The sequence below is a fragment of the Arvicanthis niloticus genome, chromosome 6, assembly GCF_011762505.2.
Source record: "Arvicanthis niloticus isolate mArvNil1 chromosome 6, mArvNil1.pat.X, whole genome shotgun sequence".
Classification (NCBI taxonomy): Eukaryota; Metazoa; Chordata; class Mammalia; order Rodentia; family Muridae; genus Arvicanthis; species Arvicanthis niloticus.
In genome coordinates, this window is record NC_047663.1 from 32103627 (window position 1) to 32121050 (window position 17424).

Consider the following 17424-nt stretch of genomic DNA (forward strand, 5'->3'; position numbering starts at 1 on the left):
GGACTCCAGTGAATGACATAGTAAAGTAACATATTTAGTCCACATTCTGGAGATTTCCAGTTTGTTGTTGTTGTTCTCAAGGAAGAAGACAGGCTTAAAACCCCAGTTTATGACTCCGGAGGAAAAGGTAAGACTTCAGATTGTCGGTCACAGGTGATTTTAGCACTTGCAGGCTATGTGAGAGGTTTTCTTAAGTCTGCTGTGCTGGCAGTCATACCACTAGATCCACAGCTTGTCATGAACAAATCAAGTCCTAAATACAATTCTGCTCAGAGGGTAGCTATTTTGCACCATGCTAACCCCTTGGAAGCTACTCATGGAATGTCATCTCTTTTCCAAACCTTGTCTCATTCCATAGACGAGAAACTTCTTGTACCTACAGAGACATTTAAATAGCTGAGAAAGGCAAGCTAAAGCAAAAGGGCCTTGGGCTGGATAGCTCTGTGGGTAGCGAGGGAAGGCTGGTCAAAACGTTTGGCTTTAGAACTGTCTCACATTCCTCTCATTCGTTGCTCAGGAAAAGGTATTTCTTTAATCCGCCTTCTTGATTATTTACGGTGCTGTGTGTTTCCTCTTAATTGTCCATTGGGCAAAGCCTTTATATTGTAAGGAGACACCCTAGCATTTGTAGTGACCTTAGGCAAAGTGATTGACACTATATCCCAGAGTCAGATGTCTCTAGTGACGCAACTTGTTCTCCCAGGAGCAGAAAAGCTTCCTGCCGAGATTAAGTTAGAACCGTGGAAGTGCTAAAATGTGTGCTTAGCCCTCCTCTGATGCAAAGGCTGCTATTATAGAGCCTGGTTGCAGAGGAGTGTAGCAATACAAACCCTGCCTCCCAATGTCTCCTCTCCCTCTGGCCTTGCTACTGTGCAAGACAGCATGCTCTGTGCATGGGCCAGACACTTGAACTGCTACAGATGCAGACCACATCCACACACCTCCTTCAAACTTACAGTTGTTTGTGGTTTTTTTTTTTTTTTAGGTGTCTGTCTGTCTGTCTGTCTGTCTGTCTGCCTATCTGCCTGTCTGTCTGTCTATCGGTTTGCTCTACCCCTACACTTTTTCCTTCTCAGTCTGTACAGCAATACGATCCCAGCTTATTTAGGGATGCCAATGTCTGAGTCCTCACAGAGGATTTGCAGCAGGTAAAACAAGAAGCAATCTATTCTGCACTGGCACTTTAAACATGAGCAGCCATCTGCTTGCTTTCCTGGATAGGAAGCTGAGCTGAGCAGACACAGGATTCTCTTTCTTTTCAATATAGCTGGCCATCTCCAATGCAAATGGCTGAGAAGCCAAGAGGAATGAGTGGCAGATTACAGAATGACCCATTCCTGGTCAAAACAACGCAATGGTTTTCTAACTCCATGTGCACCAATGGTCCTGGAGCCTACTAATTTTTAGGGTTCCTAGGCAAAAGGGTATATCTAGATGGTGGCTGCCTCCTCAGTATTTACATAGGGATTACCCTCAGTTACTACTGATACATTAATTTAACAGTATTGGACCACAACTAAAGTAATGATGTCAAAACACATATAAGGTCATGGGACTTAAAAACTTTGGAAAAGGATGGAGAAATAAATAAGGAAATGGCTTGCACTCCCATTACTTCTAAGATTAAGACTCATCTAGGTATTTAATTCAAATAACTATAGGCTCTTGGTTCCCATTTTTGTCTTGATCCCCAAAGTCCTGGAATCCAAACAGAGGTGATTAATATTCAGATTGAGAAACTGACTGCATAGGGTCTTACTGTTTTTACAGAAGATTTACGCTTGATGTATCTTAGCCAGCTTCCCTACAGAGCAATTACAATGCACGCCTTGTACCCGTTTAAATTTATAGTACCTTGATATGTTTGGGATGTTGATCATGATCATCTGACTTTGGACAAATGGATCAACGAGTGAGTGAAAGCTTAGATGTGAACTCAGTGCCCAAAAGTTGCTGGTCTGAATCATCAGCTTCGCAGTAAAGTGCTACCAAAATCTGGCAATCAATTTGTGTTTCCTAGAATTGTATGTATGGGTGTGTATGCATATTCACATGTATGTGAGGGTACATACGAAGGCCAGTGTCCTTCCCTTCTTATTGGGGCTATACACCCTTCTTTCAGCTGATTGGCTCACCCAGAGATGTGCCTCAATAGAGACCTCCCTTAATTCAGTCAAGATATTGGTCAAAATTAACCACCCCTCCCTGCCTTCATTGGGGGCTTGAAGGGAATTCACATTCTGAACTTTTCGAGTTCCTTCCATAGAGAACTCAAGGAGGCTGAGGGTAAAAGCACCATTTTAGGTTCTATGTTTTCTAGCTGGAGAGGACAGTTTAATGTTTATAAAATACCGGAACTGTGTGCAGGCCATCCTCCGAGGACCTGGCTGCCAATGTAAGTGATTTAGTAATTGTCTCCATTGATGTTTTAGGTTTCTCAGAACTGTTGCTGACCTCAGTCACTCTTTAGCTCCCACTCCTGGCCCTGTACTGCTTGGATTCCACTTGGGACATTTATCCTAGAGTGAGGCAGTCAATGTTTACTTGTATCTCAAAGGAACGGATACATAAATGACAGAGTTCTATATTTAGAACTTGGGCCCTATTGTGTTTGGATTTATATGCTGTCTTAGGGTTTTATGGATGTGAAGAGACACCATGACCAAGGCAAGTCTTATAAAGGAAAACATTCAATTTCGGGGCTGGCTTAGTTTCAGAAATTTAGCCCATTATCATTGTGCCATGAAGCATGGCAGCAGACATGGTGGAGGAGGAGCTTAAAGTTTATATCCTGATCTTTAAACAGTAGGAGAAAGACTGTGTGCCACATTGGGCATAGCTTGAGCATACCAGACCTCAAAGTCCGCCCCCACAGTGGCACACTTCCTCTAACAAGGCCACACCTCCTAGAAGCACCACTGCCTATGAGCCAAGCATTCAAACACATGAGTATATGGGGGCCATTCCTACTTAAACCACCACACATGCATATGTGTGTTTTTATACCGATGTACATGAGTGTGGAGGCCAATGGATTGCCTTGGGTGTTATTTCTTAGATGCTGTCTCCATCATGTTATTTTTCCAAACCATGTCTCTTAGCAGCCTGAAGATCACCAAGTAGGGTAGACTGGCTGGACAGTGAGCTCCAAGGATGCTCCTGTCTCCACCCTTTCAACCCTGGGATACAAATGCTACTGCATTTGACTTTTTTTTTACATAAGTATTGAATAGGAAAGCGAGCTCAGATCTCCACACTTGCAAAGCAAGCCCTTTCCCAACTGAGCCCCATGTTCTACTCAGCACTAGTGGTAGGAAATCCATTAGTTTAATCAGTGTGTCAGTCTCCTGGTCTGCAAAATGAAACAACAGTGGACTCTACTTCACTAGGGCGTTGTTGGGGCCAAATGAGAAGCTCAATGGAAATTCATGGAGTTTGGGGTGTTAGTGCAAGTCTCCCCACAGGCAGCTGTTAAGATCATGAATTCAGCTCTCAGGCTGTAGTCAGTTTGGTTTCCAGAGAGCTTCTGATGCTTTGCTCCTTCAAAGCTCACTTTAAACCCCACCTTTCTCCTCTGTCCCCTAATGAATCATCAAATACTGATAATACATCAGCATCAGATCTGCTTTGCATCCACTCACTCTCGTGGTGTTGACGGGAGAGTCAGCTGATGCAACAATTTTCCAACATCTGTACAATGAAACACATCTGGCATTGAAACTGAGCACTTACCTACCCTTGGATCCAGGAATCCATGTGTAGGTATATATCCAGAAATATGTGCTCATGTACTTCAAAAGTCAGGCAGAGGAAATCTCAAAAAAGTATACCATTTCTATTTGTATGCAGAAAATTACCTCCAAAGATAGAAATTTAACAAAAAAAATCAAGTATTTATTATTGCTTTGTTTCTAGGAATGAGTGACTTAGCTGGATACAAGGCCATTCTCTTCCTTGGGAGGAGTGAGTACAGGACACAGGGGCTACGTTGTTTGTCAGTACACATTCCTTCTTGCAATGTGATACTTATTATTTTTTTATGTAGGAAGAAGACAAGAATAGAAGTGCCTATGTCCCATGATAGTCACAATGCTGTCCTAAATAAGTAATTCTGTCTAGTAGGTTCTCTAATGAGATTTTAGTTGAGCTGCTGATAGGAATACAGTTATTAGAAGGCTTTATAGGAGGAAAATCTACTCCTAAGCTCACTCAACTTTAGTTGCTGGTCAGAGACTATGCTGGCTGATTTTATCTGTCAACTGAATATAGCAAAGAATGCCTGGTAGAGAGCTTTAAGGAGAAATTGTCTAGGTCAGGTTGGTCTGTGGGGATAATGACATTGATTGGTAGGAAGACTCAGTCCACTGAGGGCGGAACTATTCTCTAAGCAGAGATCCTGAGTATAAGAAGGGAGAAAACTAAATGAAAGCAAGCAAGGATGAACATAGTCACCCCTTGCTCTTGGCTGTGACTAGCTGCTTGAGTTCTTAATATGACTTATCTGACATGATGAATGGTGGCCCATAACTATAAGCTAAATAAACCCTCTTTACAAACCTGTACGTTCCTTTTTGTAAGGGTATGTAATCACAGCATTGGAAATGATGCTAGAAATGAAACAGATTTCAGTTCTTCTACACATGGCCTCTCTTGGTTCCTGGGTATTTTTATGGCTTCCCTCAGAGCAAGCTGAGAGGGTGTGAGAGTGCAAGCAAAAGATGCAGACACCTGAGGAAAAGCCTCAGGGCATTTTATGGGCCTATCCTGGAAGTGACATATCATTTCAGCCACATTTCATTTGCCGCAACAGGCCAGTCCTGGAAATAGTATAGGTGGAGAATCACATAAGCATGTGATTACTAAATTCAGGGATCACTGGGGTCATATTGGAGACTAGCTACCAAACACTCTATCCCTAGTGAACAGAAACTAGGAACTCCTTGAATATCCACAACACAGAGGACCAATGTATGATAGTGTCTTTGGATGATATAATTCTATACAGAAGTAGGCACGGCCCATATATAACTATGTATAACACTATGTATGCAGCATATTTCACAAATACATTAATAGAAAAAGACTAGTCACAAAAGTACATTAATTATTCCATTTATTCAATTTTTAAAGAAAACAATAACAAACCAACTGGAGAAACCTGGAGAGACTGCTCAACAACTGAAAGCACTGGCTGTTCTTGCAGAGGACCCATGTTTGGTTCCCAGCACCCACATAGCAGCTGAAAAACATCTGTAACTCCAGTTCCAAGGGATCCAATGATTCTTGTGATTTCTGTGGGTTCCTGCATGAATGTACAAATGGATCCCACCATGTACAGATAAAATGAAGTTATTTTTAAAACAAATAAGCAGGTAGTGTTGCTCTATTAGAGTTCAGAATACTGGATTTTCCTGGAGACATAGTCCCTGGAAATGAACCCAAGGGAAATTTCAGGGCTGGCAACATTTAAACAATATTTCTTTGTCTTCAGATTGGTGTATATTAGTTTTCTCATCATTGTGATCAAGCACGTGGCAGAAGCAACTTAAGAGAGTAAGGATTGATTTTGACTCTCAGTTTTAGTTCAACATAGCAGGGAGGTGTATCAGAGTTCTTGGCAGTGGATCATGAGACAGAGGGTCCTCCCATCTTAGTGGATCAAGAAGCAAAGCACAGGCCAGGAACAGAGCTGGGTTATAACCCCCACAGCTTCCTTCCAGTGAGACTGATGTCTGCCAGTTAGGCACTGTGTCCCACAAATTTCATAACCTCCCACCATACTGCCGAGAGCTGGGGACAGAGTGAGCTATGAGGGACATTTCACATTCTACTCATAGCACAGTCCACAGGATTGGCTGGTGGGAATTCACTGAGCATACCTTTCGACCTATCTATAATAATTTAATAAAAAATATTAAATGGATGTAAGGATACTTTTAATTTGAAGGAGAATGTGCCCTTTCCTCCATAGACTCATAAATTTAAACACTTGGTCAGCAGGGAGAGGCACTATTTGAAAGGATTAGGAGGTCTGGTTTTGTTGGAGGAAGTGTGCCACTAGAGGGTGAGCTTTGAGTTTTCAAAGAGCCTGTTGCATGCCCAGAGTCTCTTTCTTCCTGCTGCTGGTGGATTCAGATATAGAAGTCTCAGCTATTTCTCTAGCAATTGACTGCATGCTGTCATGCATCCCGTAATGATAAAAAACTAAACCTCTGAAACTGTAAGCAAGCCCCAATTAAATACTTTCTTTTGTAAGAGTTGCCTTGGTCATGGTATTTCTTCACAGCAGTAGGACACTGGCTTAAGACGCCTTCCTTTCCTAAAGGTACATTTGGGGAATTATTTTGGGTATAGAGAATAATGAAGCCAGGAGCTATATATGAGTTTTGTGTAATTCCCAAATTTACATGTGAAAAGCAAATGCCCAGTGTGATAGTGTTTGGAGGTGTGGATCTTTGAAAGATGATGGGCTCCTGGGGATTAATCCTCTTGGATGAGATAGTGGCCCTGCAGAATTTCTTTGGCCAGTTCCTCTGACAGTGCATGGTGAGAGACCTGCTAGGAACTTAAGAAATAATGTTTTTTTATCAGACAGAAGCTCTGTCATTGACTGTGCTTAAATTTTGAAGGCTCTAAAACGATGACAAATACATTTCTGCATTTATAAGCCCTACAGTCTATGGCATTTTTGTTACAATATCTCAAAAGGAAAAAGACGCCATATTAACTGCATTGTTGTACCCTGTCTTGAGGTTTTCTATAACCAAGGCAACTAGAACCAAGGTAACTCTTATAAAGGAAAACCTTCCCCTGGGGCTGGCTTATAGTTTCAGAAGTTCAGTCCATTATCATCATGGTGGGTAGTATGGTGGCATGCAGGCACACACGGTGCTGGAGAGGAGCTGAGGGTTCTAACAACCGAACCCACAGGCAGCAGAAAGAGACCTGACAGGAGCTTCTGGGACCTCAAAGGCCACCCCCTGCCCACAGTGACACACTTTCTCCAACAAGGCTACACCCACCCCAACAAGGCCACACCTCCTAAGAGTGCCACTTCCTTACTCACCAAGCATTCAAACACATTAGTTTATGGGAGCCATTGCTATTCAATCTACCACATGCCCTCAACTCATTCATCCCAGTGCTAGGCCCCCTTGGTTGTCCTGGTTAAACAAGCTTGTGAAACCAAGTGGAGTCCTAGCTTCACAGTATGGAGAGGTGTGGCCTATTGACTGATAGCAGCTATTCCTGGATCCTGTTAACACAGAGCAAGTCGGGAGTGATGATAATTCCTCATGGATGCTATAAAATTGGGATTCGGGCCCTTGGAACTCAAAGCAAGGATGAAAACATCTGCCTATTGGTTCTCTGCAGATTTCTACCTCAGTCTTCTTGTCTGCAGAGTGAGAAGGATAAAAGTGAATTGAATGATGGACAGGTCCGTAGGAGAGGAACACTGAGGAAAATGTTTCTCTCTGCTGATCTATTCGTTGATTTATTCTCCCGACATCCCTTCTCCCCCTCCACACATGCCTTCTGTGTGTAGGCTTATTCATCTTTGGGGCAGATACTTTCTCCAGATTATTTGGGGACTAGAAAGTCTGTGGGTTGTGTCGAAGTTAAACAAAGTGACCAGTTAAAGACATTTCATGCAAACAGGTGGCTGCCTGATGCTTTACTGCAAGTAGAGACCCCCAGAGAGGGAAGATGCAGTCAATATATTAGATATCACAAGTAGTAATTTTGAAACGTAATAGTACATTGTTTTTAAGATGTACTTAATTTTTAGTGTGTGTGTGTGAGAGAGAGAAAGAGATGAAGGGGGGGATGCGTGTGTGGTTTCAGTTGAACAACAGTCTGCTCCTCTGCCAGCACTGTCAACCACTGAGTTAGGTCTGCAGCCCTCATAATGCTTTATAGGGTAGAAAATAAAAATATTTCTTTATAAAATAACCTTATTCTAAAAATGAAACTTAATTCCTCAAAATCACCTTCTCTCTCTCTCTTCTCTCCCCTTCTCTCTCCCCTCTTTTCTCCCTCTCTCTCCCTCTCTCTCCTTTTTTTCCTGTCTCCTCTCTTTCCTCTCTCCCCTCTTCTCTCTCTCCCCTTTCTCTCCTCTCTCTCCTTTCCCTTCTCCTCTCTCCCCTGTCTCTTATCTCCCTCTCTCTGCTCTTTTCCCCTCTCTCCCTCTCCCCTCTCTTTCCTCTCTCCTTCTTTCTCCCTCTCTTCTCTCTCTTTCAACTCTTCTCTCTCTCTCTCTCTCTCTCTCTCTCTCTCTCTCTCTCTTTCTCTCTCTCTCTCTTTCTCTCTCTCTCTCATCTCTCTCTCTCTCATCTCTCTCTCCCGACATTCTGCTTCTCCTCGTTCTTCCCTCCCCCTCCCTCCTATAATTCCAGCACCCAGGAGGTTGAGACAGGAGGAGTGCCATACATTTGAGGCAGCCTGGACCCCAGAGAAAGACTCTGCATATATACATATTTACATTGCAGCTTGCATAATGTATGAGGGTACATTTAGCACATGCTAGCCTACGTATAATAGAACCATTTGTAAAGACAGGTTCTACTGGAGCATGGCATGCTGCAATCATGATTGTAATTCAAGTGTTGTCTAGTTTCCTTGTTGGAGTTGCGATTTGTATAGTATGTTAGGACTACCTCAGTGGCTTACAGCTTTACAGGGATGCATACCCTTTATGAGGCCTGGTGAATCCCCAAAGTCTCCCCATATTATGAAATCTCCATTTTTTTTTTTTTTAAACGTAGGGAAGGGGATGGAAAGGAGGCACGTGAGACATCTTCTCTGTTCCTTTCAGCTAGGAACCATATTGCTATCTGCAAATTCTATCCCATTAGTCAAGCAGTTAAGTCTTCCCATAGGGTTTCTTGGGGGACTCAAGTAGCAACATGAGGCCCCCTGGTGGACAGAAATAATTGATGTGTTTGCTTTTCAGTCATTTTGAAGAGCTGGGTGGGCACTTCAGCTGAAGAACAGAGGACCATTTCCTAGCCCTAGCCTGCCTTTGCCATGGAGCTGGGGAATGCCGGGTAACCTATTCTTGGGGAAGTTGAAAATAAAAATGTTTTCTTCCAAGATATAAGACTAGACTGTAATTCTGGATAAACCACTCTTCATTCTTGAGTTTATTTAACACCTCATTTGAGTATTTGTTGAGTTTCTTCCTTGTGCAAGCCAGTACAATAGGTATAGCATACAGTATAGATATGTCTAAGAAGGTTTGGAAAAGAAAAAATAAACACATATATATCATCCATATAATGATAAACTGAAATTGCCATAAGCAGTAAGAACCACTGGCTGGGGGAAAGCACAGTTGTGTTCACATAGAAGACAGGCTTCCAGGAAGAGGTAGCTGTGGAACCAGAGAGCTGATGAGAAGCAAGATTCGGGTAGCTTGGGATGAAGAGGAGGATGAGAAGAATGGCATTATTATTATAAGGGAGAGAAAAGTCTGGACAGACGCGAAAGCAAGAAAACCAGAGCCTAATGCAGGCCGGTGGAGTTAGCCTGGCTGACTCATAACGGCAGGATTATTGGATTGAGAGTGAAAGATGAGATGTATTTAGAGCAGCCCAGAGAAGCTTGAACTTTCCTTGAGAAATTACTTCATACAGCAGTGTTGAACTCTTGCCTGTCTTTGTCTTAAAAACACACACACACACACACACACACACACACACACACACACACACACACAAACAAAAAACAAAAAACAAAAAACAAAAAACAAAAAAACATATCCAGACACAGCAGCATCTGCTCTGCAATGGGCCCCACTCATTCCCTAGTGATTGGTTATTAGAAACATTAAGGTATTTCCAACTACAAAAGCAAGCAAGGACCGGGGAGTAGCCAATGTCAGATGGCTCCTGGCAGACTTAAGAAAGTCCCTCAGCAGAATCTCTTTCAGCAAATGTAACAGGATAGGTACCCCCCCCCCCGCCTCCACAAATTTTTAGGCTTCATACTTTACTCTTTTCTTACTCTGGTTGAGTGAGGTTTAAAGTATAATAACGGGGAGTGATTCTTGCTGGAGTATATGGAATAGATATGGGCTAGCTCTGAACCACAGTCTTATTTGTGCAGTATAATGACCAATGGAATATGTAACCTGCACTAATTCATAATTAAATCAACAAGAAGCACAATGCACATTTAATGGAACACTGTTAAATTTCTGATCCCAGGTACTGATTTCCTGCTGGCAGTTTTAGAAACCCTTAAGAATATATTAAATGTTACTGAACATACTGCATCATGAGATGAAAACAACAATCTTGCAGTAGAAGAAGAAATGACAGCTCCAGTTGAGAAACACACAACTGATACTTTTCAATTGAGATGAGGGGAGATGGACAATTCGGAATAGTGACAAAAGTAGTAGAGACAAGGGCTAGAAAGATGTCACTGGGGTTATGAGCATGCACGGTTTTTGCAGAGGACCCACATTCTGTTCCCAGGATCCATGCCAGGCAGCTTCCAACTACAGGTAACTCCAGTTCCGGCGCCCTCTTCTGGACTCCAAGGGCACCTGCACTCTTTGCGCAAATCCCTGCACAGACGCACAGGAATATACATAATTCAAATTAAGATAAATCTGAAAAGAATAAGGTCAGCAGAAACAAGCATTTAAGAAGTTTCATCAGCCATGAGCATTTATTGAGTGAAATGTACACCGAACTTTTGTATAAAAGCCACCCAAGGTGCTATATTGGATTATTTTAGTATTAATTTAACTGTCACCATGTCATCTGTGTTCTTGTCTACATTTCTGTTTTCTTCGACATATCATTACAATCACCTACAATTAATTGTCCATTGTTAAAATATATATATATAAAAGTCTGTTCTTCAAAATAAAGTACCTCTAGTGATGTTACTGAAAGTTAAAATTCTTTTAAAGGGGGGAGGGCAGAGAATCAACTTATTGGAAAAAATATATATATATAACAGAATCACTTAGGTACGTGGTAATGCCAAGCCAATGTAGGCTTTTGGTGGAACGTTTTTTAAAACACCACTCGCCAGGGCTCTCATTATTTGTCCATCATTCCTTTGGGTACTTCCAAAGGTGAACCAAGTGCTATTTAATGTTGTGCATGTCCCACACTTCCCAAACGTTTAACAGAAAAAGAAAGCTGATTCTTCTGTCTTAAAAATAGCCCTTAGGATTAAGTTTGTCGTTAAAGAAGATGAGTTATTCCCTACAAAGGGGGAACCGTCTTGACCCCTCACTTTCAGTCCTCCCTATGCCCTATGTTCATTTTGGTTGTTCATTCCAAAGTTGAGCCCATCCCCTCCCGGGCTGGTTCCGTACGAATGAATTCAACGAATTAGAGCAGGGTGGGAGGGTGAAATTTCTCCATCAGTCTTACTCAGTCTTAAGCAAACAAGCTCCTCTGATTTACCACAAGAGCTGTCTGACTCTCGCGTCTCTTGACTTTCTTGTTCCTTTGTCTCACCTTCCAGCACAAGGCGCTGGAGGATAGTAAAAATAGTCCGGAGAACAGAAGGACCAGGCCGAAGATGGAGATGATGGAACCATGGGAATTGAAGCTATAAGCCACAGCGGTGACCACGATCCCAGTGATGAAGAGCACCACGGCAAAGGGGATGATGCAGCGGTAGCAGGAGAGTTCGGCACCCCCGGTGGCGGCCATCAGCTGAACCTCACTGACCAAGGGGACCGTGGTGACTACAACTTCACTCTTGGGGCTTTTCTCCATTGTCACTGGTGTGGGAGACTTTGGGACTCCCGGGTTCTCTTTTGTGGGTTCTTCAGTCATTTTTTCCCCTGGGGGATGTTTCTTATCTCGCTCCACAGGCTAGATTTGGAAAGCCTGGTCAGGATATAAGCTGTGAAGAACAAGGTGGGAGACATCAGCTGGGATAGGAGCACCAGCCCTGCAAACGGAAGCAGAGAGGTGGAGAAAGAGACACCTCCCGTTCCAGGTCACCTGGGGGAGCACAAGCCCCACTTATTCACGCTCTTTTTGTTTGTTGGGGTCTTTCCCACTGAGTAAAAGAGGATGACGAAGCTGAGGGAGATAAGAAGCAGGAAGCGCCTTGCATTATTTTATCGCCCTTGGCAGTCTCCAAGTATCCTTTTAAAGCATTTTTTTTCTTTGAGCATTGCCTGTGTTTTCTCTAAGCACAGAGAAGCCTGAATCCCAATTCAAAGATGGCTCATTCAAGAGGAGAATATGCTATAAACAGTTCCACAACTCACAGCAGCGTGAACTCTGTCAGTTTTGCCGGGCATGACACGCATTCTTTCCAAGCTGTCACTCATTCACCGCTCATGAAAGCGACGTCAGGACCAACAGCAAGTGCACAAATGACATGCTTCTCCATCAACTGACTCCTTCAACAGGGTCAACCATAAAGTGTGTGCTTGGGACCTTTCCAACCCCACCCTACCTCAAGTCCCACCCATACCTCCATAACTCCTACTGAGCTCTGAGATAGATGTGCAAGTTAGCGGGAAAAATACCTAGGTGCCAATGATTATCATGTGTCAACAGACCACCACCTATCTAAAAAAGGGAAAATAAGAAAAAGACATTTGACTACTTTATAGGCTATGGCAATTTTTTTCTTTTTTCTTTTTCTTTCTTTCTTTCTTTTTTTCTTTTTCTTTTTTTTCTTTTTCTTTTTTTTTTTTTTTTTTTTTTTTTTTTTTTTTTTTTTTTTGCTTTTGCTTTTTCAATGTTTCAGACAAAATGAACTATTCATCAGCTATTAGAGTAACTAGCTGTCATGGGCAAATTTTCCATTTAAAATCAGTAAGAAATTTTGTTATGCTGTATTTTAGAAGAGGCTTGCACAAATAAGCATAAATATCACACACACACACACACACACACACACACACACACTTGGCCAATTCATTTTTCCTCTTCTGTATAAAATTTGCCCCTGCCTAGCTGTTTTGATCTTGAAGGTTTTAGTACAAAACTCAAGATCAAAAGGCATTTGGTTGAAACCCCAGTTTGAGAAACCAGGAAGAAGGTCTTGTGTGAAGCTCAGAGCTGTCACTGAGTCACTGACTGGAACCCTGGAGAGGCTGCACAGTTGCAAGGACTGCAGATTTGTGGGACACTTTAAGATCATTTGATTGTACTAATCCTTTGAATGTATTAAACACTGACTGAGAATAAACACAACATTAAAACAGACCAAAATATCACTCACCAGGCCAATGAGAGTATTAGAGAGGTCTACCTGATGTAACTTATAATTAACTATTATCCAATTAATTATCATTAATGATGAATTAATCATTAATGATTATTAGTTGCAAGGACTGCAGATTTGTGGGACACTTTAAGATCATTTGATTGTACTAATCCTTTGAATGTATTAAACACTGACTGAGAATAAACACAACATTAAAACAGACCAAAATATCACTCACCAGGCCAATGAGAGTATTAGAGAGGTCTACCTGATGTAACTTATAATTAACTATTATCCAATTAATTATCATTAATGATGAATTAATCATTAATGATTATTTATTAACCATTATCCAATGATACCCTAAAACTATAGTGGCTAGGTCAGTAAAAGGATATTTGACATTTTATCCAGAAAAAAAAAATTAAAATTAAAATCTCCCTCTCCTCAATGCTGAGATTGTCACAACTTAAAATCAAAGATTTGTCCCCAAATTAACAACACATACCTCACAGAAAGGCAGTCCATGACGAGAGAAGCCACTTGACTTGAGAGAGGAGGACCAGTCAGAGTATCTCTTTTCAACTTCTGGGAAAGAGTCTGTCACCCACTGGGCTTTGGTAAATAGACAGACCAGGGATTGCCTCTGGGGGACAGAACAGACATAAAAATACTTAACTGTAGACAAGGCTTGAATCCTGGAACTCTTCTTCCTGCCACCTCGGCTCCTAAGTGAGGCTCGTCTTCCCCTCCCCTCTCAGTTTACTCCCTCTTCCTCCAGCATGCCCCTCCCTGTCTTTTTCCTTCTTTCTTTTTTCTTCTTTTCCTTGCCAGCAGATTCAGAGTTCTGGCTTGCTCCAACTCTGCTCGGGGACATGGTAATTTCGGATCATCACTTCAGAGTCTCCAGAGACAGGAGCCAGCATCGGCTTTTCTTTCTGTCCCCAGCGTTTACTAACGCAGGCTGCTCTGAATTACTCATTTTTTCCCCAGCCAAACTCTAGATCTTCCTCCGGCTTGCCCATCAGGCATTTCCATAAGAGAATCTCGGAGTCAGCACTGCAGACCTAGCTGACAGACAGAACTGGAGGACAGACACTGTTCCTCAGAGGCAGGAGCAGCTGTGGTGTTGTCAGGCTGCTGAGCCCAGCCTCTAGGCCAGCAGAGAGCCAATGCTCCAAGCTCTCATGACTTTTTAACACATGTATGTGTAAGATGACCCCTCCCCGAGTTTGATGTTCCTTCATTTACAGAAGAGGGTGGGAAATACTCCACCCCTGGCTAAGCTGGGAAACCCTGGTTATCTTGTTTTTAAGCAGGATTGCTAACTGCTTGTCCTGGGGGATGAGTGGCTTTGGCAAACCTGGAATCACCACCACTGTCACCAGCAACACTGCCTCTATGGGTGTGGTATGATATTAAGGACTGACACGTGCTGGTATTAATTCTCATCCACTTGTAAAGAAAGTTTTGGAGACACATAGAGGTAAATGCATATGAATAAGTTCACAAAGAAAGAAACTCTTGCTTCGGATCCCAGCCACATGTTTTCCCCTATACTGGAGATTGAGCCCAGAGCCTCCTATGTACTCTATCATTCAGCTACCTTCCCAGTCCACTCTCTCTGCCTTGACCTTTAAATCCTCCTGTCTCAGTATTTTCCGTCACAGACCTTCACCACCAGGCCCACTGAACCTCAGTCATGAATAGGTGAAAGCTCACCCACGGAGCTTATTAGACGTAGAGTCTGAATAAGTAGATCCGTAATAAGCCTGCCTGTGCCAAGCCTGCTGTTTCTTCTCCCATTTTAAGAAACAATATATCTTAACTATTCAAACACACACCCGGCACACCATTCTTTGGAGTCATAAACTCAAGGTTGTGCCCCAGCGTCATCAATGACCTGAGAGGCTTATGCTTTCTTACAGAAAAGCCACTTGAAACTGTAAAGTATTTGAAAAGCATAAAGCCTGTCGTGGAAAGGGATGGGGGATAGTACAGGAGCACTATGGCAAGCCTGTCCCTGTTTCTAAAGGTTATCTGTCTATCCCACAATTTCTTTCATCTGAGTAAGTCTTACTAATTCCTGGTATAGTTTACATATTCACATCAATGACAGAATAGCCTTGTCTTCCTCTCTGAGGGATGTTCAGCTCTCCTTAGCCACTGGCTTGTCTCCGAAACCTCTCACCCTCCCAGAGGTGACAGAGAGACCAGGAGTCCTTTTCCTCAAGTGTGAACCAGAGTAAGTGCTCCTTCATTCCAACCGATCACACTGAGAAACTCCAGAGACCTGAGTCAGAGGTCCAACATGCTGGGTACAGGAGGTACCTGTAGGCCACTTGGAAGCCCAGACTGCCATCGTTCTCACAGCTTCCAATGTGAGTCTTAAGAGAAATGGAGTCTCACGTATAACTAGTGATATCACTGGATGTTGAGATTGGGCATATTTGGAATCAGGGCATTTCAGAAGATGGTGACCTGGGATCTAGGCTACACCACGTAGAATCCCTCAAAGAGAATGCCTTCCCACTTGAGAACTCCCACCTTTGGGGCATGTCCCTCCTAATTCCTAGAGGAGGCTGTTTTCTGTAAATCAAACAAATCCCCAATAGCAACCAGGAAACTCTGAACATCACCTTATCCTACTACCTAAAGCCATTTCCCCCTTGCTTCCTAAGCCAAAGGTAAAGAGATGAACCTACAGAGGGGAGAGAGGCATCCCTTCCCATGGCGAGCCCAGGGCTGAAGCAGTAAGGAGAGACACGGAGCAGAGGCTATGTCCCCAGGGTGGAAGGTCACAGGTTTGCTGCTACTTCTAACACTGAAGCTTCAGCCTTCTCATGGTTTCAAGTGTGGCGTTCTATGCCACTGTCCCAGCACATCGTTAAGGCATCTGTTTAGGTCTGAAGATGCCAGTCTCCAAAATCAGACAACTCTGGATTTGAACTGGTAAATTTAAAGAAATGGAAAGCTCAGGAGTTAACCAGAAATTGTGTCAGAAAAAAGTAGAAGCACCAGGGCAATTAGGGACACAAGCATCTTTAACTAACTTTATCTCTTAAGAAGAAATTCAGAAAGAATTTCACAGTAACTCATGCAAGATGCCTTTGGATGTCCAGTCTTCTGCCCACAGGGTGCCTATCTGGTATTAAGCACTCTGGGGAGTCGCTTTCAGGACACCTAGACCCACGTGCAAATTTTCATCACAATGCATCCAGTCTTTATTCGTCGAGCTCTCTGTGCAGAAGAGAGAGGAAATCTCCCTGGTTCTTTTTAGAGCGCAGGGCTTGAGAAGGCTCAAGTTTGGAAAACTTTTCTGAAGGCTTCGGAGTGCATGAATGGTAGCAGTCCTCCTAAGGCGAACCCCAGCTAGCTTTCTACAAGTCTCTCCCAGATCTTTCAAAGAGCAAGGAAACTGAGCCTTACCTTTCTCAGCCAGAAGCAGACTGAGACAGCTGCAAGCGGCGGCCAACAGCAAGGCCAACAGTGGGATGCAAATCACCATGCTAAGGGACCGTACACAAAGTACTCAGCAAGACTTACAGACCATTAAGGGACCGGAGACAATTTGGTGAGAGGAAATTCCTTACGTGCTGTTGTATTTTACTCTGTTTTGCTCCATGCCGATACCATCCACTGTAACTACAGGAGTGAATCCATAGTAATCCAGTTATTTAAAAGGTCACTGAAAATCTCTCCTGCTTTGTTTCCCTCTTTTTAAATTCTTAGGCAAGCATCCTTTTTAAAGGGTTTCTCTAACCTCTTTTTGTTATCCTTTTGCAGTGTGAAGTTGCAGAAAAGAACGCCTTTTCGGTCTTCTACATTAGCGGTGGAGGGAGAGTGTGGTAGGGGTGGATGGAGAGGTGGGGGTGGGAGGAAGGATGGGCATGGGTAAAGGTAAGCCTCTGGAGAAATTTGGACAGGGAAGTGGGACCCCCTGCAGATCTGTCACCAGCATATTCAATCAATAAAAAGAGAGATAGATAATAAGAGATAAGACTGGGTGGCCAGTCACCATGAAGTCAAGTAAGCCGGTTCGGTTCGCCGATGTTCCTCATCTGAGGATGCCAGATGGCATGGGGTTGCTAACACATCGGACTGTCACATCTCAGAACTGAGGCCACCAAGAACACCACACACAACACCGTGAGGGATTTACTGTATGGGAGAGAATTCCCCCTTTAAAAGCATCTCCTCTTCCTTAGCAGTAAGGCACAGTTG

General features: G+C 43.0%; 1 protein-coding gene across 2 annotated transcripts; it reads right to left on the bottom strand.

Annotated features, from left to right (window-relative positions):
• Window positions 1–10649: 10649 nt before the first annotated feature.
• Tmem100 (transmembrane protein 100) lies at window positions 10650–16770 on the bottom strand. Of its 2 annotated transcripts, none has more exons than XM_034506171.2 (3): window positions 16630–16770; window positions 13709–13846; window positions 10650–11877 (listed from the first exon to the last, which is right to left on the bottom strand). In XM_034506171.2, exon 3 carries the CDS (start codon window positions 11805–11807, stop codon window positions 11403–11405), a length of 405 nt encoding a protein of 134 aa, XP_034362062.1. In that variant the 5' UTR covers window positions 11808–11877; window positions 13709–13846; window positions 16630–16770; the 3' UTR covers window positions 10650–11402. The 2 variants fall into 2 exon arrangements, with proteins under 2 accessions (XP_034362062.1, XP_076792150.1); XM_076936035.1 differs by lacking the exon at window positions 16630–16770 and adding an exon at window positions 14268–14932.
• Between the last annotated feature and the right edge of the window lie 654 nt (window positions 16771–17424).